The sequence below is a fragment of the Anopheles moucheti genome, chromosome 2, assembly GCF_943734755.1.
Source record: "Anopheles moucheti chromosome 2, idAnoMoucSN_F20_07, whole genome shotgun sequence".
Classification (NCBI taxonomy): Eukaryota; Metazoa; Arthropoda; class Insecta; order Diptera; family Culicidae; genus Anopheles; species Anopheles moucheti.
This window is the reverse complement of record NC_069140.1, coordinates 49,276,725-49,299,746: the sequence shown is the minus strand read 5'-3', so window position 1 is coordinate 49,299,746 and position 23,022 is coordinate 49,276,725. Positions and strand designations below refer to the sequence as shown.

At 44.5% G+C, this 23,022-nt stretch overlaps 7 protein-coding genes across 7 annotated transcripts; 3 read left to right on the top strand and 4 right to left on the bottom strand.

Moving 5' to 3' along the window:
• Positions 1-7,372: 7,372 nt before the first annotated feature.
• Positions 7,373-9,922, bottom strand: LOC128296963 (protein TAPT1 homolog). Its single transcript, XM_053032504.1, has 2 exons — positions 9,724-9,922; positions 7,373-9,656 (listed from the first exon to the last, which is right to left on the bottom strand). Exons 1-2 carry the CDS (start codon positions 9,920-9,922, stop codon positions 7,822-7,824), a joined length of 2,034 nt encoding a protein of 677 aa, XP_052888464.1. The 3' UTR covers positions 7,373-7,821.
• Positions 9,923-10,279: 357 nt separating this feature from the next.
• LOC128297807 (cleavage stimulation factor subunit 1) lies at positions 10,280-11,744 on the bottom strand. Its single transcript, XM_053033507.1, has 2 exons — positions 11,620-11,744; positions 10,280-11,541 (listed from the first exon to the last, which is right to left on the bottom strand). The coding sequence occupies exons 1-2, from the start codon at positions 11,691-11,693 to the stop codon at positions 10,335-10,337; spliced, it is 1,281 nt and encodes a 426-aa protein (XP_052889467.1). The 5' UTR covers positions 11,694-11,744; the 3' UTR covers positions 10,280-10,334.
• Positions 11,745-11,875: 131 nt separating this feature from the next.
• On the top strand, positions 11,876-12,369 carry LOC128309860 (28S ribosomal protein S33, mitochondrial). Its single transcript, XM_053046343.1, has one exon. It carries the CDS (start codon positions 11,937-11,939, stop codon positions 12,270-12,272), a length of 336 nt encoding a protein of 111 aa, XP_052902303.1. The 5' UTR covers positions 11,876-11,936; the 3' UTR covers positions 12,273-12,369.
• A 17-nt stretch (positions 12,370-12,386) lies between these two features.
• LOC128309858 (eukaryotic translation initiation factor 2-alpha kinase-like) lies at positions 12,387-19,551 on the bottom strand. Its single transcript, XM_053046341.1, has 3 exons — positions 19,122-19,551; positions 13,021-16,090; positions 12,387-12,954 (listed from the first exon to the last, which is right to left on the bottom strand). Exons 1-3 carry the CDS (start codon positions 19,313-19,315, stop codon positions 12,643-12,645), a joined length of 3,576 nt encoding a protein of 1,191 aa, XP_052902301.1. The 5' UTR covers positions 19,316-19,551; the 3' UTR covers positions 12,387-12,642.
• On the top strand, positions 16,365-18,327 carry LOC128309859 (protein misato). Its single transcript, XM_053046342.1, has 2 exons — positions 16,365-16,495; positions 16,562-18,327. Exons 1-2 carry the CDS (start codon positions 16,421-16,423, stop codon positions 18,194-18,196), a joined length of 1,710 nt encoding a protein of 569 aa, XP_052902302.1. The 5' UTR covers positions 16,365-16,420; the 3' UTR covers positions 18,197-18,327.
• Positions 19,552-20,089: 538 nt separating the features above from the next.
• LOC128309541 (general transcription factor IIF subunit 1) lies at positions 20,090-22,114 on the top strand. The gene is made up of 3 exons (XM_053045958.1): positions 20,090-20,210; positions 20,285-21,774; positions 21,838-22,114. Exons 1-3 carry the CDS (start codon positions 20,196-20,198, stop codon positions 22,046-22,048), a joined length of 1,716 nt encoding a protein of 571 aa, XP_052901918.1. The 5' UTR covers positions 20,090-20,195; the 3' UTR covers positions 22,049-22,114.
• Positions 22,115-22,123: 9 nt separating this feature from the next.
• On the bottom strand, positions 22,124-22,778 carry LOC128309542 (splicing factor 3B subunit 6). The gene is made up of 3 exons (XM_053045960.1): positions 22,670-22,778; positions 22,483-22,601; positions 22,124-22,417 (listed from the first exon to the last, which is right to left on the bottom strand). The coding sequence occupies exons 1-3, from the start codon at positions 22,697-22,699 to the stop codon at positions 22,186-22,188; spliced, it is 381 nt and encodes a 126-aa protein (XP_052901920.1). The 5' UTR covers positions 22,700-22,778; the 3' UTR covers positions 22,124-22,185.
• Between the last annotated feature and the right edge of the window lie 244 nt (positions 22,779-23,022).

The following is a 23,022-nucleotide window of genomic DNA, read 5'->3' as shown; positions in this document are numbered from 1 at the left end:
ATGTATGTACATTAAACAAATTTACAGAAAAATTCGCCTATGTTTCATCAAATTCTCAAATCAAATAGGTTATCAAATAGCTGTTTAATAAAGTTGCAAGTTCACTTACTTATATTTTGAATCGCCTAAACAAAAATTCTTAATTTGATTTGTACGAATATATTCATTATTAGTATTATTGTAGTTTAGTGTTATAAATGATCAAATCATAAGCCTAAATACTAACATCAGATAAATACAATAAAAATGCCATGTAGTTGGACCTAATTTAAAGTTCGTTTCATCAATTTTTAAGAGGCAGAATATGTTCAGAATTTTAAAAAAATAAAAACTATTTAAAATAAATTTTAAAAAAATGGCGAAAAATTGGTGGAAAATACCATTTATGTCACATAAAACAGTTGTAATTAAGTTATTTTAATTTAATCTTTCTAATAATCGCCTGATTCGCTGCATAAATTAAATGCAGAGAAGGAAGTCGACTCTGTGACCTTGAGGTATAAACGAAATTGCACCAGGATTCGACTTACGCGGAAATTCGAGTTACGCGGATTTTTTATGGGTTATAGCGGTGGGCTATAATAGCGTATCTCGGGGACTGCCTGTATTCCGAATTGGGTTCTTTCTTCTTTCTTTATCGGCACAACAATCTCAAGAGTTCTAATGAGTGCGATTTCTGGCTTTCTGTGAGTTTATTTTCCCCCTAGCTCATAGCAGGATATAGTCAGTTCAACGTACGGGGGAATTGGTCCGGATGGGATTGTAGATCGGTCCTGCCGTGTGAAAACTGGCACCGCTACCATCATGCCACCGGGCCGCCCCAGAATTAGGTACAGAATTTGGCAATGAATTATCGAGAAAAAGGGCAATTTTAAATTGATGTTATTATTTCAAATGGTACATCTCCAAAGTGCAATTTTGGTTCCCGCTTGCTTTTATTCAATGGTCACCCGAATAGAAAATTCCAAAAATATGTTCAAACAAGACATTGATTCACCTGACGAGACTTTTAAAAATTGAAACTGCTAATTACAATGTTGTAAAAGCAAAATGTTAAATAGTAACAGTTGAAAAAATCCATTTTTGACTTACAAATGTGAAAGATTAATAGGTTTAAGCTTTAAGAGAAACCTTTAAGAAACTGATTGCAAAAGCATTTTTCTGAAATTGATATTAACCAAATTACCATTCCTACTATTCCTTAAAGATTTTCTTGATAAATTGAGCATCGATAAAATGCTAAAAAGAATATATTAATGCGGAACGAACTGATAATAACACTTTATTTCATGTTACCACATAAGATTTCACAGCTTAAGTTATATATTGAAAGCAAAACAGTAATTGTTTCTTAGTGTTGTCTCTTATCTGCAATCCACTTATATTTGTTATTATCAACAAAGAAATGAAACCAAATCTCCCCACGAAACACGCATAATTTGAATGAAGAATGCCAAACGTATATGAATCAATTCTTAAAATTCCAATCGCTTACCCCCCAGAATCCCCGGAGCGATTAACTCGAAGCTTTATTAACCTGAGCTTTGTGGCATCGCGGACCATCAGCGGCCCGGCAATGGTGTTTATGTCAAATCTACATGCGATAGCTGTTACCGACCGGAGGGCCACGCCGTGTTTACTGCCACGGAGAAAGGAGTCTTGCGGTTTGTTAAATGTGTACGGTCGAGCGGTACTGTAAATAAAACATGAATTTAAGCCATTCACGTTGTGTCAGGTGAAGAATAGCGGTGCAAAAGAGTGATGCAGGGTAAGAGCAAACCAGGACGTCCCGGTTAGGACGTCTCGTTCGTTTGCCGAACCGACGATTTAGTTACTCCGCTCGTAACGATCACTCCATGGAGTCGGAGGAGTTGGCTGGGCCACAACAAGATCTCCGTTCGAGCAGCTGTGGTACCGTTCGTCAGCAGGAGCATCCGGGAACCGGTGAACTACATTTGCTCTCTTTTTTTTCCATCGCTCCTCCTAATGCTGATCATTGGTTGCCATGCAACGCCACCCCCCGGTGGAGCGTCGGCCGCGCACTTGGATGAGCGCTGTTGTGTGTCTTCCTGCAAAGACAGCTTCCTTTCACGGCGCATGACGAACAGGCTGCACGCATGCATTCTAACCGTAAGCAAAGTTACTGCACGCGTGATGTGAGGTAGAAGACACGTTTTTATGATCGTTCCACTGGCCTCGGTTCGACCCGAAAGCTGTAAAACAGAAAATTATGCATCGCATAAAAGCTGCACGCCAGTAATATGATGTGAATGGTGCAGATTTTTGGTTTGCGAAAATGGTAGTCCATTTTGTGTATTCAAACCATTTATTTTATTTCATATATTCATTAGGGACGTTGCAAGTTCGTAAAAGAAATGCTAAATTCCCATGATAACCTACCTTAAAGATTGCCGTAATTGAATCGAATTTAGTCTGACCAGGTCTTCAGCAGTAAGGACTAACTGTTAGACTACGTCTTAAATAACGTCTTTAAAGATCTCTTTAATAAGACATTCTTACAGCCGTAATGACTTGGTAAGCTGTAGAGGCAGTGGAATAGATGGACATAAAATATAATTAAATATAGTTAAGAAGGAATAGAAGGACATGATGTATTTTCTAATAGCTGTCTAGGTTCGAACTCAGTTCGGCTGAGCTCGACAAGTCGTAGGCAGTCAACGCCACTATTCAGCCATCTCCAGAGGAACTCCCAGCGGCGGATCAAACGGTAGGCGGAGTAGGCGGTCGCCTAGGGCCTCGCCGTGTGGGGGGGCCCCAAAAAATTTGTGCCGATTGTGCGATTTTTGAAAATTTTACAACAAAGTTAATTTATAGCAAAAAAATTAATTTACAAGGTAAAAAATTTATCAAAAATATCTTCTTTGGTTATATAAAACATTTGTTTCTATGTGATAAATTAAATACAGAGAAGAATATCGACTTAGTGACTTCAAAGTATAAACGAAATTGTACCAGGACCAGGACACTAATTTTCCCGTTGGTCGAGAAAAATTTCTTCGAAAACTACCTGTTTCCGAATGTGTAATACCAGGAGAGCATCCACGGAAGAGGTAGCTCCTGGTACTGCGCCGTAAGGTATGCAATGTTTATACACTAACTTTGCAACCAACTTGCAACGCAATGCGCCGTAAGTTCTTGCATGCAAGTTCTTGCATGCAAACTTGCATGCAAACTTGCATACAAACTTGCATGCAAACTTGCATGCAAGTTTGCATGCAAGAATTTGCTTGCAAGAACTTGCATGCAAGTTTGCATGCAAGCTTGCATGCAAGTTTGTTGCATGCAAGTACGAAGTTGGGCGCCATCTTGCTGCAAGTTTCTTGCATGCACCAAACTTGCATTGCAAGTTGGTTGCAAGGTTAGTGTATAAACATTGCATACCTTACGGCGCATTGCGTTGCAAGTTGGTTGCAAAGTTAGTGTATAAACATTGCATACCTTACGGCGCAGTACCAGGAGCTACCTCTTCCGTGCATGCTCTCCTGGTACTTTAAATTCGGAAACTGGTAGTTTTCGAAGAAATTTTTCACGAAAAACGGGAAAGTTAGTGTTTTAACATTGCATACCTTTCGGCGGTTTTCGAGCAAAATTGCTGTACTAGGTGCTGCCTCTTCCGTGGATGCTCTCCTGGTATCGGCAATCTGAAAACAGCTGGTTTTGTATGGAATTTCGTACCAGCCGACGGGAAGTTTGAGCGAGATGAAGGATGCTTTCCGTTTCATCCATCTTCCTCACACTAGCGATCGCTCTCACGGGTTTGATAGTATGCAATGCAATAGTGATGGGAAAATTTATTCCACACTGCAGGTGTCACCTCTTGAAATACATGCTTTCCTGGTTTCGCAAATCTGTAAACAATTGTGTTGTTCATCGCCTAAAACATCAACATGAGCGAAACAGGTTTCTAAGAAATTTCTCTGATTGTTTCCGTAAAGTAAACCGATTGAAAACTGTACCTTAGGCGAAAAATCGTAGCAAGCGCTGGACTAATCAGGCATCGTAAATGTACGTAAATCGTACAAAATGTGATCCAAGTAGTGGCGTTATGGTTCTCCTTAGCGCATACAAACGTTTATATAAAGAGTAGCTTAACAGCCCGTTTACAGGGCTACACAACAAAACTCTGAGATGTACGCAAGGGAGCTTTCTTTCCGAGACTTTGCTGGTGTTGTTAAATCATGTTTGAAGTACATCTCTCTAACACCGACAATGCCGTAGCAAAATTATAGGCCCCCCTTTAAAAATTCCGCCCTGGGCCTCCAAAAGGTTTGATCCTCCACTGGGAACTCCAGAGGCACTTTTTTAAATTATTCCTACCAGCTATAGTCGATTTAAAGAATCCAAAGAATATGACTGTCTTGGTCATATTTTTTTCGTCTATTGGCTAGACTCGTTTGGAAAATATTAACCACCGCTACCGCAGCAAATAAATATGCCTCTAACCATGTGATAAATACAGATGATCATCATGCATAAGATCAAAACAACACCTACATCATCTCGCAAGGTGGAGAGTATTCGAATGGAGCCTCCCCAAAGCAACCCCACATGAATATGCCCTTTTCGCCCATCAATCTTTCGGCACGAGCCAAGAACGGGCGGGGCGTGAGTCGGTGCTGGAACGGTTTTTATCTGATCAATCGCCAAAAACCTGCAGAGACAGGTCGTCTTCCTCTTCCCGGTGAAGCATTTTCAGCCATTTTCACCCGTCCATTTAGCGTTGCATTAGCGATAGTTAATCGGTTTCCCTTCCCGGTAACCCTATCAGTACCATCCATTTCGAACTTTTGTGCTACTCAAATTTCACATATTTTATGATTTGTTTTTTTTTTTGGTTGTTGTTTTGTTTGTATCTATTTGTTTCTATTTTTGTTTCACCTAGCTATGCTTCAAGTCACTTCCTGTTGGTTTGCGATCGCGTTGGCCAGTGGACAGCGCACCCAAGTTTTATGTGTCTGGTACGGGGCACGCGTCCACTTAAGATGGTTTCCCCGGTTTCACCCGTACACGAACCCCGTTGCGTCACCCACCAACCTGGGGTATCGCATTTCGGTTATGAGTTATGAATCGTTGGATAAATTGTTTTGTTTTAATTTAACGACAACCCGGCCGTCGATCGGGCCGCGTCAGCCGGATCCGGTGTCGTTACGGGCAATTAGCATACGAATGTGGTATTTAGGTGCGTGAAGGTGCCAATAAATGGGCTGCGCTGCTGGACCGTACCGAGTACGGTCGAAAGACTTCCCTAGCTGGCCGGCTGCCACCGGGAGGCGCACATCAGCCCGCCAGAGCGGTTCAGTGTTGGTACGCACAGAATTCCAACTGATTCGGTTTGGACCGCACCTACTTTCGGCTGCTCGGTCTCTGCTCACTGTCCCTTCGGAATGGACTGTCCCCATATGTCTACCGTACGAGGGGCGTATGTACACCTTTGACTTCGATTTGCACGTTTAAGTTTATGCGAATGGGAACGCATGATCATCGTACTTCAGATCAAACCAGCATGTTCCCGGGGTGCGATCGGCGTACGCGAAGAACCCCCACGCTGCGCGATCGTTCGGTCGGAGTGGGTTATAATTTTCCATAATTTAATAGGTGATCGTATCGATCGGTGTGCCTGTATGCCCATTTTCCGCCATCTACGGTCGTGTCACCGGAGTGACAGCGACTCCGCGGCAGTGGCACCAATCAGAACCTTATCGGAATGCCGGACGGATTTGTGTTTGAAAACAGTTCCGGTGAGATCGAGGCTTCAAGCCTCATGCGTTTTGATGCATTAGAAGAATTTTATGTGAAGTACAAAAGCCTAAGCAGGTTAAAAGGTGAAGGAGTTAAAAAATTCAATAATTTTGTTAAGTTTTTACATGAAATAATTTGACTATTCGAAGATTTTGCAAGATTACTGAACGACCTCCGAACGCTTGCAAAGTCTGCACAGATTGACAGACGTGATAATTCCAACGTACTTCATTAGCGAAACATAACCACATCAGTTGTGCGAGGGTTAAAACACATTCCACTTCACGATCCTTCCCTCGGTTCTGCTACATCGGGAACTAAGTAGAGATGAGATCAGCACATCATAACCATCCGCTGCTACTGTACAACGTGTACAGCTGGATCAAATATCAGTTTATTGACTTCAATTTGATTCTTCGAGTTACACATCGATAAAGGGCCGGTGAATGCTCAAGATGTCCCTCGGGAAACGATGTCGAACTTCAACTGGACGTGTATTCCTCCCTATTCCTCTACCTCTCCAGCGGAAAATCTTCCACCGCCCTGTGTGATTGTTGGCGAAAACGTTACATTTCGCACCAAAGAACAAGCGCTGCATCGAATGGATCGATTGCGCAAAGAAAATAACGAAACAAAGCACCACATAAAAAAAACACGAAAAGACACAACGCGCGCACTGCTCTTCAATTTTCACGCCGTGCACAAGAAACGCGAAAAGAAAACGGGCAGAAATTGCAGCAAGGAACGGAGGAAACATTTTTTTTTTTTTGCGCGGATTAAATTAAATGATACCTTTTAAGATGTCACGATCGAAGCATAAATACGGGCGGAAAATAACATATCATAAGATTATCAATTAAGGCAGCTAACCGATTGTCTTTTCGGTGTCAGAATGTGTCTTTGCGGGGCTTCCATCCTCGGGTTGGCGGAATCGTAAAGCGAAAAAAGAAAAACGGCTTAATACAACCGTGCTGCCTTTCCCATTCATGAGCAACAAAAGGTCAGGTCCATCTCAGAGGAGAAGGCGAACGCAGAAGGAAATGAATGTTTCATCCTTCCGGAGTGTCTCTTTCTCGGTGCTCGCGTTATATTCGATCCACGTCTCCGTTCCCTGAAGTACTGCGGTACATGTGGTTGTTCCCAAAAGGTGACTATAATTTTCGATCGCTACCACACCTTACCCAGCGCTAGCGTGTTGCCCGGTTGATGCTTAACGCGATCATAACATAAAACTCCCTCCAGTTATGCTTTAAGTGGTGGATTAAGAATCGGTTCTGTTGAGATAAAACGTGAAATGCACTGACGAACACGAAGCGACAATGGTGTGTGATAAAAGTAAATCGCGTGAAATCGGGTATCGGTACGAGTCGTGGTAATTAAATTTTAACGATCCAGCTGAAGCTGAATTTGCCTCGAGGTGCCCTGATGCTGTGAATGTTGTTCACACATATTGCTGTGCTGTGCGGTTTTCACGCTTACGCTCCAATGAGGGTGTTTCTTATGTAGACGAAATTGCAAACAAAAAAAAGATCCATTGAAAATCGTGTTGCTTCCGGCAACGATATTTTACTGTCGTAAGAAGAAAAACTTATCGCATTTATGATTAGTGGGTGAGATTTACCAAGGTCGTTACCGGGGGTCATAACTGATTCATTGAATCTCTTTATGCTGTTCGATTCGGTCAATACACCTGAAGATGGTACAGCATGTAAACACTATTAAGTTTTATCCATTATTTATTTTCAAATTTCACTACCTATCGGGTTCCAAAAAAAAAAGGGTACTATCTGCAAGTCCAGAAAACAAATAACAAAAAACAAACGTATAACAAAATCAGGGACGCGAATGTAGTGAAAACAAACTCTAAACTAAACACACATTCACGTGCATTGTGTCAGCCTTTGGTGCTTTAGCAAGCAGTAACCATTCGAGCGCAGTCGATTGGCCAAATTAAAATTTGCATTTCATCGAAATAAGTTACTACAACCGTGTACTAACAAAATGAAAATAACGCGTGGCTGTAGCGTTCGGCTTCCTCGCGTTCTACGATAAACAACGGCCTTACCCTCCACCTTCCAGCTGGATCGATGGTTCCGACTCGGACCGTTTATGTGTCCGCACGTAATGATGGTGATGATGAAGCTGCATCGGTCCGTCACCTCCCTCACATCCCACCGGTTCATTCTGATGCCGACCTGGTGTTTTCTCCAGCCCTGGCTCTTGTTGAAGATCCGGCACACTGCGGGCTACATTTTCTTCCTCCTCTTTCTGGTTACGGCTTACGCTGGAGTCCACATTGCCCGTGCTACTACCATTCAAAACCTGATCGTTCAACTTGACGTCATCTAGATCAACGTCGCTGTTGGAAAACAGAGCGGTCGCACCGAGTCCGGATGTTTTGCGCAGCACGTCGGTTGAGCTGTTGCTGACAGAACTTGCCAGCGAGCTCGTAGATTTGCCCACCGACATCGGTGTCGATTGCGGCGTGGATGGAGAAAGTGTCGTGATCACCATCCCGGTCGAAAATGTGTTTGGATTTGCGGACTGTGCTGCATGCGAACGATGGATCGGCGAAGTAGCTGTATCGCTTGTCGCTCGGCCACCCATCCCGCCACCTGCCCGGACATTACTCGACAAGGGTGTGGAAGTAAGCGGATTGCATCCACTGTGATTCCGCTCATCCTGGTGCTTCTGCGTAAGATCGCATGCCTTACCGAGGGCACAAATTGTGTTCAGCACACGGGCACTAAGCAACACCAGGAACGCCACGAGCAGTATGATAATCGAACCAGCGTTATCAAACGACAGCGCATGGTAGAGAGCTTTCACCAGGATAACACCGAGCGGGTACGGTATGAAGCCCATACGCCGGGCGACAAGATCGGAGTGATCGCTGAATGCGTGCTTCTGTCGCGTTTGCGTCATATCGTAGGCCAAACTTGTCGTGTACTCCCGATACACATCGCAAGGTATCTCGTTGAACCGCGTGATGAATGCGTGCTTAATCCAGTCCACCAGACACTCGGTAAACATGACATACATGCAGTCCGGAATCATTACGAAAAATTGTTCCGACTTCCAGCTGAACTCTTTCATCGTTTGTATCAGCACGATCAGCATCAGCACGGATAGGTGGAATCGCTCGCGAACATCGCTGCAGCTTAGCTGGAAGAGGTTGTTCTTGTCAAACTTCTTGAACACACTGCCCTTTAATTCAACAAAGTTGTTCGACATCATGATGGTCAGCAAGCCCTTGTTGTTCGAGTTGATGGCCACGTTCAGCGAGGTAGCCTGAAACATTACCAGCACGCTGTGCAACGTCACGTACACGATCGCGAACAAAAAGTGCGGAATCGTACCGAGGTGCTGCCGCTTGCTGTGCTTTGGCTCAGTTGCCGTCCAAAACAGTGCATCGATCGTATCTTGCCCGAATGCCGACAGTAAACGATCGCCCACTTCGAGCATGTTGTAGAATATGTACAGCTTAATGATCGACTGGCTTTTGATCAAGTGGTAAAGCATATTCGTATCGACGTACAGCAGCGTGTAGCTGCAGATTATCCATATGGTGCCCTTCAGGAGGTCACAAATCTCTGCCGGCGCCAGTAACCTTTGGGACGGACGTCGAAACCCGAGACAGCGTGCGATCGGTCTGCTAATTAGTGCCCACAGAGCTAGAAGGTATCTTATCGGTAGAAAGGTGTAGATGTACAGGAACGAGTCGGCACACTGTAGCACACCGTACAGCATGAAGCATTCCAGCTCGCGCGGAATCTTCAGGAACGAGTATATTTTCTCTCGCCGAGCCGAGTAGCGCTCTTCGTCATGTTCCAGCACGTAACCTCTGGTGAGTTCTATACGAACGAAATCGTACAGACTACCACGTTCTGGTCGCTCTAGAAAACCCCCAAAAAACATTATTGCAACAATGAATGGATGGTGTATACCGACCAGCTCACTTACCCGGTGCCGATTCTCCATTATTCAGCCGTTTGGTATCGTCATCCGATGAAACTTCCTCAATGCGATTATTGCCAGACGTTCCATTTATCCCGGAACCGACTGCATCACGATTGAAGTGCGCCGCCAAATCACCCCGAAAGCGTAACTTCTTTCGCTGGCGCTCTTGGGGTGTTGCAAAAATGTCATCCTTGCGAAACATTCTCACCGTGTCGATGCCGGTGGCATTTCCTGTACCGACTATACCGCTTCAAGCTGCTGCAAGAAATCACCTTATTGGTGTACTAAAACCCGGTGCACTTATGAAATTTTCTTGTTCAATAAACAGACGTAAAGTTTACGGACGTCAGCGTAGCAAAATGCGTGAACCAAAAACAGCCGAATGACAGCTGAATGTGGACCAAATGCCAACGGGATTGTTTCACGCACTGCCATCTGTTTACCAACAAATTAAATGTCGCTTCCCCGAATCGATGCGCTCGAAGCGAAATTTCGGACGTTCAAAATGTTTAACGGACTTTGCTTTTTGATGGATGTTTTATTAATTACTTTTAAATGGATACATAGATTAGTGTAAGGTGGAGTTATTTTAAAATTTATCGTCACCGTCAAAATTAATGAGCAGTCGTACGCCGTACCCAGAAACGCGCACGATAGTCGTCCGAACAGGTGAGAAATGCGGACTGAGTAGGCGAATGAACAATGTGCCGTACTGCTCCATTGTGACCAAGGGACATCAGATGACAACGGGATGCATTCCGGGAGTTCCATGCACACAACGAAGTGGTTGCCTCGTCCGGAAACAGAACATAGTCTTCGGTGTGGTTGAAGATGGCCTGTGTTTGGTGTTCCTGCTTACCGGTTGTTCCCGCTCCGGTGTAAGCAATCAAGCAGCGGCTTGTGCTCAGTTCCCACAGTTTAACCAACGAATCCTGTCCCGATGAGAGCAAATATTTACCATTTTTTGTAAAAACAACCGAGCATATTTCCGCCCCATCGTGAGCCTGCGCGAACGTATTGATACAGCGACCACTGACGCCATCCCAGAGTTTTATCGAACCATCCAAGCTACCAGTTGCGTACACCTTCGCCGAGGTCGCGTAACGAACGCACGTAATTCCATTGTTGTGCTGTTGAGATGGGATTGCGCTCACGAAGCATTGCGACGTATGTATATCGTACACGCGCAAAACGTTGTGATCCGTCCCGACGGCCATATAATCGCCCGTCGGATGAAACGCTATACATCGGACCGGCACACAGTCACTCAGTACCTTGTGAGCTTTTTTGACTGACGCTTTCGAAATGTCGAACAGCTTCACGGTGTGATCGCGAGACGCGGAAGCAAGGATTTGGTCCCTCGGATGAAACTCCAGATACGTCACTTCGTCAGTGTGATCGTACAGCGTTCGAATGACAGGATGAGCATGCTGTTCACGACCCGGTTCCATGTCTTCCGGTGCAGATTTGGCAAGCATACGATCAACGTCGAGTATTTTTATACTAGCATCCATGCTGCCGGTGGCCACTAGCTGGCCATCTCCGCTGAAACAACCCGCACGACACGCTTGCTTGTGGGACGTTACATAAGCCGTCTCATAAGATGCCGGTTCCGGGGCCAGTGTAGAGCCTTCGGTTTCAAACTCCAGATCCAATCCACAGGGCAAATCATCGAACAGATTACTTTCCTTTGATTGTTCAATTTGATTGGCCTGTTTGAAAATGTTCATCAACCGATCGCTCGGTGGGCAGGGAGGATCTGCACGTACTAAATTGGTCAGCTCTACCGCAACAGCATGATGCCCGTCGTAGAAAAGTTGACTGCAGGAGCGAAGAAGCCATGAAACAATGAGATCAATTGCGGATTCACCACTTCGTTTAGATCAAAAGTTTACAAACCTTATCATCATTCGATACAGCTGTTCGCGGCACTTCAGCAAGTTCTTGTTTTCTGGAGTTTCCTGGTCTTTCATGTTGGAGAAAAGATAAATTTATCAGCAGTAACACTATCTGCAGCAGTCCGCGTTTGACGATGTAAACAATCTGAGCAGGCGGTGATATTTGCCGCATGTCAAAAACGTGCAAGGCTTCTTTCACGCACAGCAAAAAAAAACGTGCACTGTCAAACGCATTTTGTCAACAAATTAAATTACACAATTCCTTCCGATTCGTGGTTGATAGATTGTAGCAGGTTGTGTCCAGTGCACAGTAAAATAATGTCCAAATACAAAGAACTTACCAAACTTACGACGACGTACGCGCGCCGAATGAACTACCTTTCGAACCGGATCTTTGGTGAAGTGGCCCGTCCAACGAATTCCCAATCCATGAAGGTGGTCAAGATGTTCAGCGAAGAACCGATTCATCAGCGGGACTACGTCGTGAACTGGTATCCACGGCACGTTGAAACACACCTTCTTGCGATGAAACTTCGCGAGTACGGCCTGTTCCGGGACGAACATCAGGATTTCAAGGAGGAAATGAAGCGATTACGTGCGCTTCGTGGAAAAGCGCCACCGAAGAAGGGCGAAGGAAAACGTGCGAAAAAATAAATGTGTTCCGTCGACACATGAATTTTTGTGTTGCATTTGCAATCGTCGCCAGTGCCAGTGCATGGATTGTACATTAAATATAGGATCAATTAAAGAAAAATCCATCGGAAGTATTTACAGTTTCATCACTTTATTCATTATGATCGTAATTCTCATTCAATACCACCCGTCTTTTACGATTAGTTCAGGTTTTTTTAAAACAATTTTTACGTTTTCAATCCCAAACGTAATACCTCACGGGGAAGCGTTATGACTGTAACAACCATGTGGATCGACATAAATATCTTACAATTAAACATTTTCACTTGGCAACTCGGCCAGCATCACAATAACCCGCCCTCCTATTATGATCCCAGGTAATACAAGTTCTTCAAAAGCATAATTGATTGGGGCCCGGTACGCCCGCGGATCCATTGCCTGATCCGGATCCGGACGTACTGTAAGTACGGCTGTCTTTTCTGCGCGGTGGCAACTCAAAGTGCCATTCTTCACCATCGTCAGATTCAAACGATCCATTCGTCGAACCGGGATTGCTATCAACGACCAACGTCTCATCCACAACGCCCAGTGCATTGGTGGATTTGTTTGAAGGGATTCGCTTGAATGGTGGATGAGCCTTGATACCAAATGTTGTTGGTCGTTTATTCGGCGATTCGGACAACATTAACGTTAACAGTTTAAACTGAAAAGAGATATCATATTTACAGTTACACAAGTCCGCAAACGACAACATTAAAACTGTACAAACCTCACGCTGATGTTCTTCTTCGAAATTATCCGGAAATTTGCTTTTGCGCACGCTTTTCAGCGTGCAGATACGTTCCATTTCCGTGCCAAAGCTAACGAGCAACTCGAACAGGATCAACCCGAGCGAAAAGATGTCCACTTTGTAGTCGTACGGCAAACCCTTCAGCTGTTCCGGCGACATATACAGCTGCGTGCCCACCTGCCGCGTGTGCCGGTTAGGCACCATCGTGGGCATATTGTTCTCGCTATCGTACTGCAGATCACTCGAATCTGTTACGAGCCCAAAATCACCAATCTTAATCCTGCCATCTAGCGAAAAGAATATGTTGCCCGGTTTGAGATCACGATGGATCAATCCCTTCAGATGGACATACTCAACACCGGCAACGATCTGTTCAAAAATTGGCACAATTTTATCACGCCGCGTTGGGAATCCGTTCGCACAGAGCCACTCCTTTAGCGATTGCTTGTGGCATAGCTGCATTTGGATGTAGAGATAAATTTTATTGCTCTTCGCAGAATTGGCTTTCGATTGATCAGAGTACGATGGAAGTGTGCTATGGTCCACCGTGCTTAACACAATCGGATCATCAGGAAAACTACGCACATTTCCCCTGCTGGTGAGATCTAGAGACAGTGGTCTACGGTGTGTTTTACGGAATGGATTCTGCTTTTCCTGCTGCTCCATTGTGCCATTGATGGCACCATGTAGTATCATTGGTTGAGATGGAGCTTCAGGCGAGAACGAAACATCAATCGATACAGCATGCTGGGCTCCTACACCATTTGATGTAATGCCTTCGCTACGGGACGGTTCTTTGAAAACAATATCCAATGAATCATCAACATCCGCTTCTTCGTGCCATTTCTGCTTTCCGTTGCTTTGCAATCCCGACGATTCATCTGGGTCGTCGGAATCGGAGCTGGATGTATCGTCGCCGTCTTCATGCGTCCGTTGTTCACCCTGATCGCCCTCGGCGCGAAACTCGATAAAAGAACAACTGTCGCTCTGTTCGTATCGCTTCATCGATGGTCCATCACCCATTCCTTTGGAGAAAGAAAAGTTTGGCTCTGGGAACCGTGGCATCCACAGTTTCGATTGCACGGATGATGTTTGAAGGCGAGAATTTTTCATTCCTACCTCGAACGAAGATGCCGTAGCTGCAGTCATTCCACCAGGCAATGGGGGACATGTATCGGTCGGTGTTTCAATGTCGATCGAAGTCGAAAGGCAGTTCCTTTCGATCCATTCCCGATCGTGCCGCTCTTGCCATCCCGGCGGAGGTGTTTCAACCCAAGCATGAAAGTATCGAACAATGTTCTGATGCTCGCAGTGTGCCAACGTTTTCACCTCACGCATTACACGATCTTTCGATTCCTGCTTGTTCGGTAGCACGACACGCTTGATTGCGTATCGGCAATCGTCTAATTTGTTGCGAACCTCGAACACCACACCGAAGCCACCCTTTCCAAGGCACTGCACCAGATCGAAATCGTCTCGAAAGCGAGAAATGTAGTTTTCCACTATTGCGGGTGGGCCATTCGATGAGCTAGACTCTGAGTAACTGCGCACCGCACTCATTCGTATCGCTGGCGGGAACTCCTCAACAGCTTCCACTGCAGTCGGGATTGGTACTGGTACCTTTCGTTCAACCACTACCATGACCGGTGGTTTTTCTGCCCGTAACTTTAGCATCATATTCAAAATTAGTGCGGTCGTGATGGAAATGATAAGTATTTCCTTCCACCAGAACCACATCGACACGATGATTACCTTGACAGGCGCATCAAACATTGTGTCTAAATCCTCCCCAGCATCCATTCCCGTATGCTCTTCTGGTCTGTAATTCGTTCCATCTGTGCTATTCGACACATCCTCAGTCTGACCGCACTGTTCGCCACGTTCGGAATCATAGACTAAAAAGAATCCATTTCCATTGATATAGTTCGATGCGTACAGCACCGAACGTGCAATTGCAGTTGATTCTCCAGTGTCGTCTTCGTCCGTCACGATTTGAGCAGAACTGTCCCCATCTGTAAGCAGACCCGCTACAGCAGGGCTTGCAGGTAACGGCTTCCACGGTATTGCTGGAAGTTTACTTTCGTCGGTTAGCAATGCAATGTCATGCAATTTCTCTTCCCGCTCGCTTAGCATCGTCGGCGATTCCTGTATGTAAAGTTGCTTCTCATGCATGCCGATGTACAAAGACGGGTTTATCAACGGAGGTCCATCGGTTTCACTATCATCCACATTGCCATTCCACAACCAGTCCGTACGATCGAACAGATCCACACCGACCAACTGATCGTCATTCTTATCCGACGTTCGCCATGCGCTTACAATCGGTACTTCGAACTTGTGGCGCCAAACAATCTCCCCCGGTGCGCTTTTACGTACGGCACAGATCACTCCCTCCGGAATGATCACCCGGAGTTCCAAATCAAGTATTACTGGATTCACTTCCCGCCGTTCCTTGCCTCCACGGCAGTCTTCGTTACTCATCCTTTCCAGCTCATGATGGCCAATGCTAAAATTCCAACGTTCACTACCGGTGCGTGATTCGACCGCTCGGACCGTTTGTGTCTGTCGTCGAATAACGAGTACGTCTTCCTGCATTGGATCAAGTGTACCAGCTCCTGCAGACGGCCGATCATCTTCGGGCGGCCCGTACTTGCCTTCTCCGGTCGATTCCATCGCTAGTTCTGTCGCATTTTTGCATCCTTGCATCGTACAAATATAAATCAGCTGACCAGATTGCATAGACACGCCATACGATCGTGCTTCCTTGCCGCCAGATATGACCAGATCGTCAGAAAATTTGAATGAAGATTTAAGCAAATCTTCTGCACTGAATGGAATGGGTTCGATAAAATCGCCATCAAACTTGTACAAACTTCCACCCAGCGACGGTATCATGCGAACCCATTTTCCATTGTTGGTCAGTTCTAGACGGTGAATACTCGAAGAAAGTAGCGGTCCTGGTCCAGTTTGGATACTCCAGCGTTTTACACCGCCGTTCAGCATGTCCAGGGCAGACAATTTACCGTCCAAAGTGGTAACGAATACCAATCTGAAAGAGAAAACATTTTCATATTAGTCTATAGTTACACTTAAAGCAAGAAAACATTAACACTATATTAATTTGGATAGTTTACATTACGTTTTTCTACCATTTTTTGTTCAAGAAAACCCATTCAAAAAAGCCGGCTCCTTGCACGTGTTGAATACCTGTGAATCTTTCAAACCACTCACGTAAACAACTCCTACGCCGCAATACAACCCTGCATAGCGCTTTGTTTGTATCTTGACAGGAGGCATTTGTTTACTAGATGAGCATACGAACATCGTGGAAATCGTGCTAGAGCAGCGAAATTACTTACGGAAACAATCAAACCCGAAAATGGCACGTGAAATCTTAACATTCCAGTTGGGCAATTATTCGAACTACATCGGTACGCACTGGTGGAACATACAGGTATGATTTGTGGACAACGAGTAGAGTACGAACATGTTCTGACTTTTATGTACTGTTTCCCTTCAGGAATCTTCATTCAACTATGATCCCAAAGCAGAACCGTCAGAAATTGATCATTCGGTCTTGTATCGAGAAGGGCAAACGAGACAACGACAGGTTACCTTCACACCGCGCCTGCTGATGGTTGATTTGAATGGGACTCTGAAGCATATACCACGCACTGGCGACCTGTACGAACAACCGATTGATCCGGAACAAATATCATCCGACACTGCGGAGGTTACTGACCTCGGATGGGACACTGGAAAGGTTGAGGTGATAAAGAAGGAAAATTCCGCTGCGAAACATCCTTACCAGGCGGATCTTCAGGCCGGAGGTTCCAACGACAGCGAGGAGGCAGCGGAAAAAGATTACAATTTTTCTAACACGGTCGAAAATTGGATAGACTTTAGCTACACCCGATACCATCCGCGAAGTTTAAACATCATCGAAAGGTATACACACGCCAAGGAAGAATCCCAACTGGATACCATTACGAACGGTATGGAGCTGTGGAAGGATTACGATTTTCAGGACGATTTTACCGACCGTGTGCGACAGTACATCGAAGAGTGCGATGGTTGTCAGGGATTCCAAATGCTGTTCGATTGCTGTGATGGATTTTCTGGACTTGCAATCAAGCTGCTCGAGCATCTGCAGGATGAGTACAGCAAATCCTCGCTCGTATTCCCAGTATTTCCGCCCAAGGCACCAATGTTTAAAAATGCCGATGAAGCCATGAGCGATTCAATACGCGTCATTAATACGGCACTTGCTTTCGCACAATTAGCCGAGCAGTGTTCGCTGTTTGTGCCTCTATCAACTATGAGTCGCTGCTGGCGCGATGTGACCGAGCCACGTTCGCTGCCTAACCTTGTTTACGATCCTATTAATTTCTATCAAACATCCGCTATTCTGGCGAGTTTCTTAGAAACAGTAACGTTGCGCTATCGTTTAAAGGGATCGGTTACATCCGGAGCGGGAAGTTACCTTTCTGGCATGTGCAGCGATTTGAATGCCTACGGACGAAAGATGGCAGCCGCCGGACTAACCTTTCCCTTTCCATTAGGTGACACGCAAGATTTAATAGACTGTCTCGATCAATTGGATGGCAAAAGCTTGACCGTTCAGCTTTCTCCAAACGTTAACGTGCGCAATCGTGCCGTCGTGCAATCCGTGTGTGCCCGTGGATTACCACAGAATCGACTGAAGCGGCCCCCAACAGCCAAATCTGCCCAACGGCAACAGATAATGCCCGCGTACAGATGCAACAATGTGAGCGAAATGTTACAATTCTTCTATTCCTGCAGTCTCGAGATCAGCATGACGCACGTATCTTCGGTTCAGAGTCCTATGACCGTGCGGCAACCGTTCCCGGTGGAACTATTCGACAAACGAGTTGGCTATAACGGTTTCCTCACCGACTGTCCATTGGCGCAAGCCTCGGCTCTGTACGTACAGCATTGTCCGGCTTTAGCTGCAATTCAATCGTCGTCTGATTTAGGAGATGGTCTCGATGCGCTTCATCGCGAAGTTAGTCGAATCCGGTTACCGAAAATACCGCGATTTGCCGAGTGTGGTTTGGAGGAGGTGGACTACAAGGAATCGATCGAACGACTGTTGGAGTTTAAGGAAAATTACGACGAAAACTACGAACTGTAAGCTTTGGTTATTTGTATTTCCTGAATGTTATACCGCAAAGTGCTTTGCAATGCAGAAGAAAGTTCGCTTCTATAAGACAAATAAACGTTAATACTTGCGAATAAATGGTTGCTTTCAAAGTAGAACACTTTTGCTAAGTAATTATTGATTATTCAGTTAAATTAGGCGTGATTCGTTACTTATTAATTAGTGATATAATTAATAATGCTACTCTTCAATTTGTTCATTATTCGAGAAATAAGCGATATCTTCATTTATCTAATGAAAAAGACACCTAATTCTTTTCCTGCTTATTGGCCAAAGCGATTTGTTTTCTACAGCTCAGTATGAGTCAGACGAAAACAGACTCTGCAAACAAATAGGTAGAAGTGTGTCCCACAATCAATGTGCTTGCGCAGCAACAAATGCTGTTATCAGTCGATGCTACAGAATATTTTACCACTTGCAACATACCTTAGAAAGAACATACTACATACATTCAACAACAACTGCCAAATAATCCTTATCCATCGAAGCATTAATTACAAATATTCTCACCCAAAATGATGACGCAATTCCTTCCGCGACTCCTTCCTTTGATAAGGTGATGAATTTACCTGACCGATCAGAATTAGGCAATAAACAAAAGTAGCTGATTTTCGATCAATTATGAGGAAAGATACGAGTAAGCCAAACCAGCATTGACTAGTCAAGCGGTAGAGTTGAATGTGAAAAGCGTTCTAATTAGCGATCGTCAATCGATCGATACGATCAGTAGACAAGAGCAAACGCATCAACATTATCGGACGTACTACCAACCCCCAACCACGATGTTGTAATAATTGTTTACGTTTTGGTAGCGTGTGCTTGATAAAACACGTCCAGACATGTTTTTTGGCGAAAGTGGTCCGCGATGCAGTTGCATGTTACGAAAAAGTCTGCTTACCCATCGTTAAGGTCACGTTGTTGGGGCACATCTTCGGCACAGAATGGAAGCTGCTCCACGGTGGCCGACGCATCTTCCGGCAGTTTCGGTGATTGCTGTTGGCCTTTGCTGCCCAGTGCCACCGTCACGACCGTGGCCAGTAGCACCGTTCCGACGCACAATGCACAGCGAATCAAAACAGAGCACGTAGGCATGATGGATCTTCGCCTACTGGTACGATTGGACCATTCGTCGTCGTGTGTTGCGGTGTCCGCAACGCCGTCCACTCATATTTTGTACACACAAGTAACACTCGATAATACGCTGCAGGCATACGGTGGATGCACGATAATTTCGGTGGTCTAATACTGTCTTTTGCTAAATTCAAAAATTTGGTACACACTAAACACGACCTTGGCGCTACGAAACCCACGAAAACAGCCGTCCGATATCTTCGTCAAAGCAAATTGCAACTGAAAAACATCCAACCTGGAACTGGGCAGGTGTTTGTACGTTCGAACTTAACGAAAGAAGTTTGTAAAACGGAAAAAGGAATAAAGGGACGATTATCAAATTAAAACAAACTAGACTTGAAGTTTTGGATATTTAACGCATAATTTAACACGCGAAAATGGTATGTTTCAATACTTTAATGGTTTTTTCACAAGTAAATGGTGATTAAACTGTCATCCAGGTGATTGTTTGAATTAATTTTTTTATCGATTTAACGAGCCTGTCAAAATATCAATTTCCGCACAGTGGTATTTCCCAATAAAAAGTTTCTCGCACATTTACACAAATTATACTCATTTAAATATTATTTCGAAACAATATTAAAAATTCAAATAATGCAACTAAACAGTACAAGATAAGTTTGTCCCACTAAAATGATTCCCATTTCCATTCCATTTGCAGAATTATTAAATAAAATGTCATTCGAATGACGGACCATATTCGCGCCATTGTGGTCATAATACAACGAGAGCGAAGAAAAACATTCGCTTCACCGTACGTGCTTCGTGTGCAGTAAATTGTTGTTGTGTTTTAGTGATTCATTTTAGATCCTCCAAGGCATAGGTGCACTTAAGTTGTAGAATGAGTGTACCATCGGTAAGTTATAATATTGTGCTGTTATCTACACAATCCATCCCGCATGTTTAACTAATTACCTACATTATTTGCAGAACTCGAAGAGCAGCACTGGCGGTCAGCCAGGTGCTTCGGGTTCGGGTGCACCAGTTTCAGTGCAGGAATTTGTGATTCGTGTGCCCAAGAATCTGAAAAAGAAGTATCATGTGATGAGGTTCAACGCTACGCTGAATGTAGATTTCACCCAGTGGCGGACCGTGAAGATGGAACGTGAAAACAATCAGAAAGAGTTTAAGGGAATCGAAGAAGTGATGCCCAAGTTTGGTGCCGGGTCGGAGTTCAATCGGGATTTGCGTGAGGAGGCTCGCCGCAAGCGATTCGGTATAATCGCAAAGAAGTACAAACCCGAGGCCCAGCCCTGGATTTTACGTGCAGGCGGTAAGAGTGGCAAAATGTTTCGTGGCATCCGGGAGGGTGGTGTTGGCGAGAATGCAGCTTTTTACGTGTTTACCCATGCGCCGGACGGAGCGATCGAGGCGTATCCGTTAAACGAGTGGTACAATTTCCAACCAATTAATCGTTATAAGGCACTGTCGGCGGAAGAAGCCGAGCAGGAGTACGGTCGGCGCAAGAAAACGATGAACTACTTCTCCTTGATGTTCCGCAAGCGTCTAAAAAAAGGGGAGGATAATGACGGCGAAGAGCAAGAGGAAACGAAGAGCAAGAAAGGTGAGGGTGGTAAGAGCAAGGATTTAAAAATCAGCGACATGGACGAATGGATCGATTCGGACGAGATGTCATCTTCCGGTGACGACGATGATGAGGGAAAGCCGAAACAAAAGGATAGCGACGACGATGCCATGGACAAGAAGGCAAAGAACAAAAAGAAAGCACTGGCAGACAGCAAAAAAAAGAAACGGGACGTTGATGAGGAAGCGTTCGAAGAGTCAGACGATGGTGACGAGGAAGGGCGAGAGCTGGACTACATATCGGACTCCAGTGACAGTGAGTCTGATCACGATGCCAAGGTGGTAAAGGAGATGAAATCCGTGGCTGAAGAGGATGCGCTGCGGAAATTGTTGACCTCCGATGAAGACTCGGAGGAAGAGGAAAAGAAATCAGAGGAGGACGAAGAGAAAGAAGACGAGAAGAACGGCAAATCGAAGGAGAAGGACAAGGATGGCAAGGAAAAGGAAGGCAAGGAGGGTAAGAAGAAGAAAAAGGCCAAAAAGAACAAGAGCAAAAAATTGGAATCCGACAAAAAGGATTCGTCGAGTGATTTCAGCTCGGACAGTTCGGATTCAGATACCGCTAGCCCCAAGAAGAAATTGAAGGACAAAAAGAGCAAAGACGGTATTAGTTCGAATTTGTCCAGCGCAAACAATTCGCGCTCTGCATCGCCGAGCCTAAGTCAATTTGATTCGAACAAACGCAAGATGACCGGCTCTAATATGCCAACAACAGATCTGACGGGTTCGGACAATAGCAACAGTCCTGTGTCCACACCAGCCAAGAAAGTCAAGACGGACATTACACCATCGCTTCCGCCCACGTTTGCTGGAATCGTTAACGCGAATAGCAAAGAGTAAGTGCGATGATCGATGCTAACGACAAGCTGCTTATCTTATACTTTTGTTTTCTCTTTCAGTGATTACGGTATAACCGAAGAAGCAGTTCGGCGGTACCTGATGCGCAAACCTATGACTACCACGGAACTGCTAACCAAGTTTAAGAACAAGAAAACAGGTGTCTCCAGCGAGAAGTTGGTCGAAACAATGACCCAAATATTGAAACGCATCAACCCGGTCAAGCAGACGATACAGGGCAAAATGTATCTTAGTATAAAGGTACCAAAGTAAACATGAATGGACCTTTCTCAACGATATATAACGCTACTAAACTATAGCAGAATAAAAACATATACATTTGGGTCATATTAAATCGGTTGTATTTCTTTAAATTTACATACTTCAATTACAGAATAGCTGCTTTAAAATTATTTTTTTAATTCTTCCGTACTAATATTGTACTTCGCCTTCATCTGGTCCAGTTCTTCCTGTTTTTTATCGACATCGAGCTGCTTGAATGCCTTGGTCGACTGGTAGTAAAGCACGACCAGATACCGGTTACACACGTTAAATCCGGACAAATGATCTCGTGCGTTTTTCGCATCGAAGATATCCTCGTACACGACAAAGGCGGTACCACGAGATTCTGGTGTATTTCCTCTGTAAAAGACATGCGCTGATTAATATCAATATACGACGATGGGATCCCTTCGGCAACAACTTACACTCTAATTTGTCGAATAGCTCCGTATTTTCCGAAAATATCGTACATTTCATCGGATGTTATCTTGTATGGAAGATTCCGCACGTACAGCACTCGATTCACTTCCGGAGGTAAACGCACCTGTAAAAAACGAAATGAACCATCACGTGAAGTCTGCAAACTAATCATACAGCACACCACTAACGTACATTATTTCTTTTTTGCATGGAAAGCGCCATTTTACGTTGATTTTACCAAATTGTATAGCAATTTTCTGTGAGATTGTTGCAGCGGGTCGCTTTGTTGTGTTTTATTTTCCGAGCAAATTTGACAGCAGCGTTTGTTTACTTTCTACACCATTTTTTATTTATGCTGTGGTGTTGAAGATTTCCCGCCCGATGTGTCCACCGATTACAATTATTATTTGTTTGAAATATTGCAACTATTTGACGTTATATTAATATTTAAAAACTGTTTTACGTAACAAGCAACATTTTATAAGTAAAATATCGTGCTTTTTAAATAATATCGCAATTAACGTCAGTAGCTTTGTTCCAAGCGC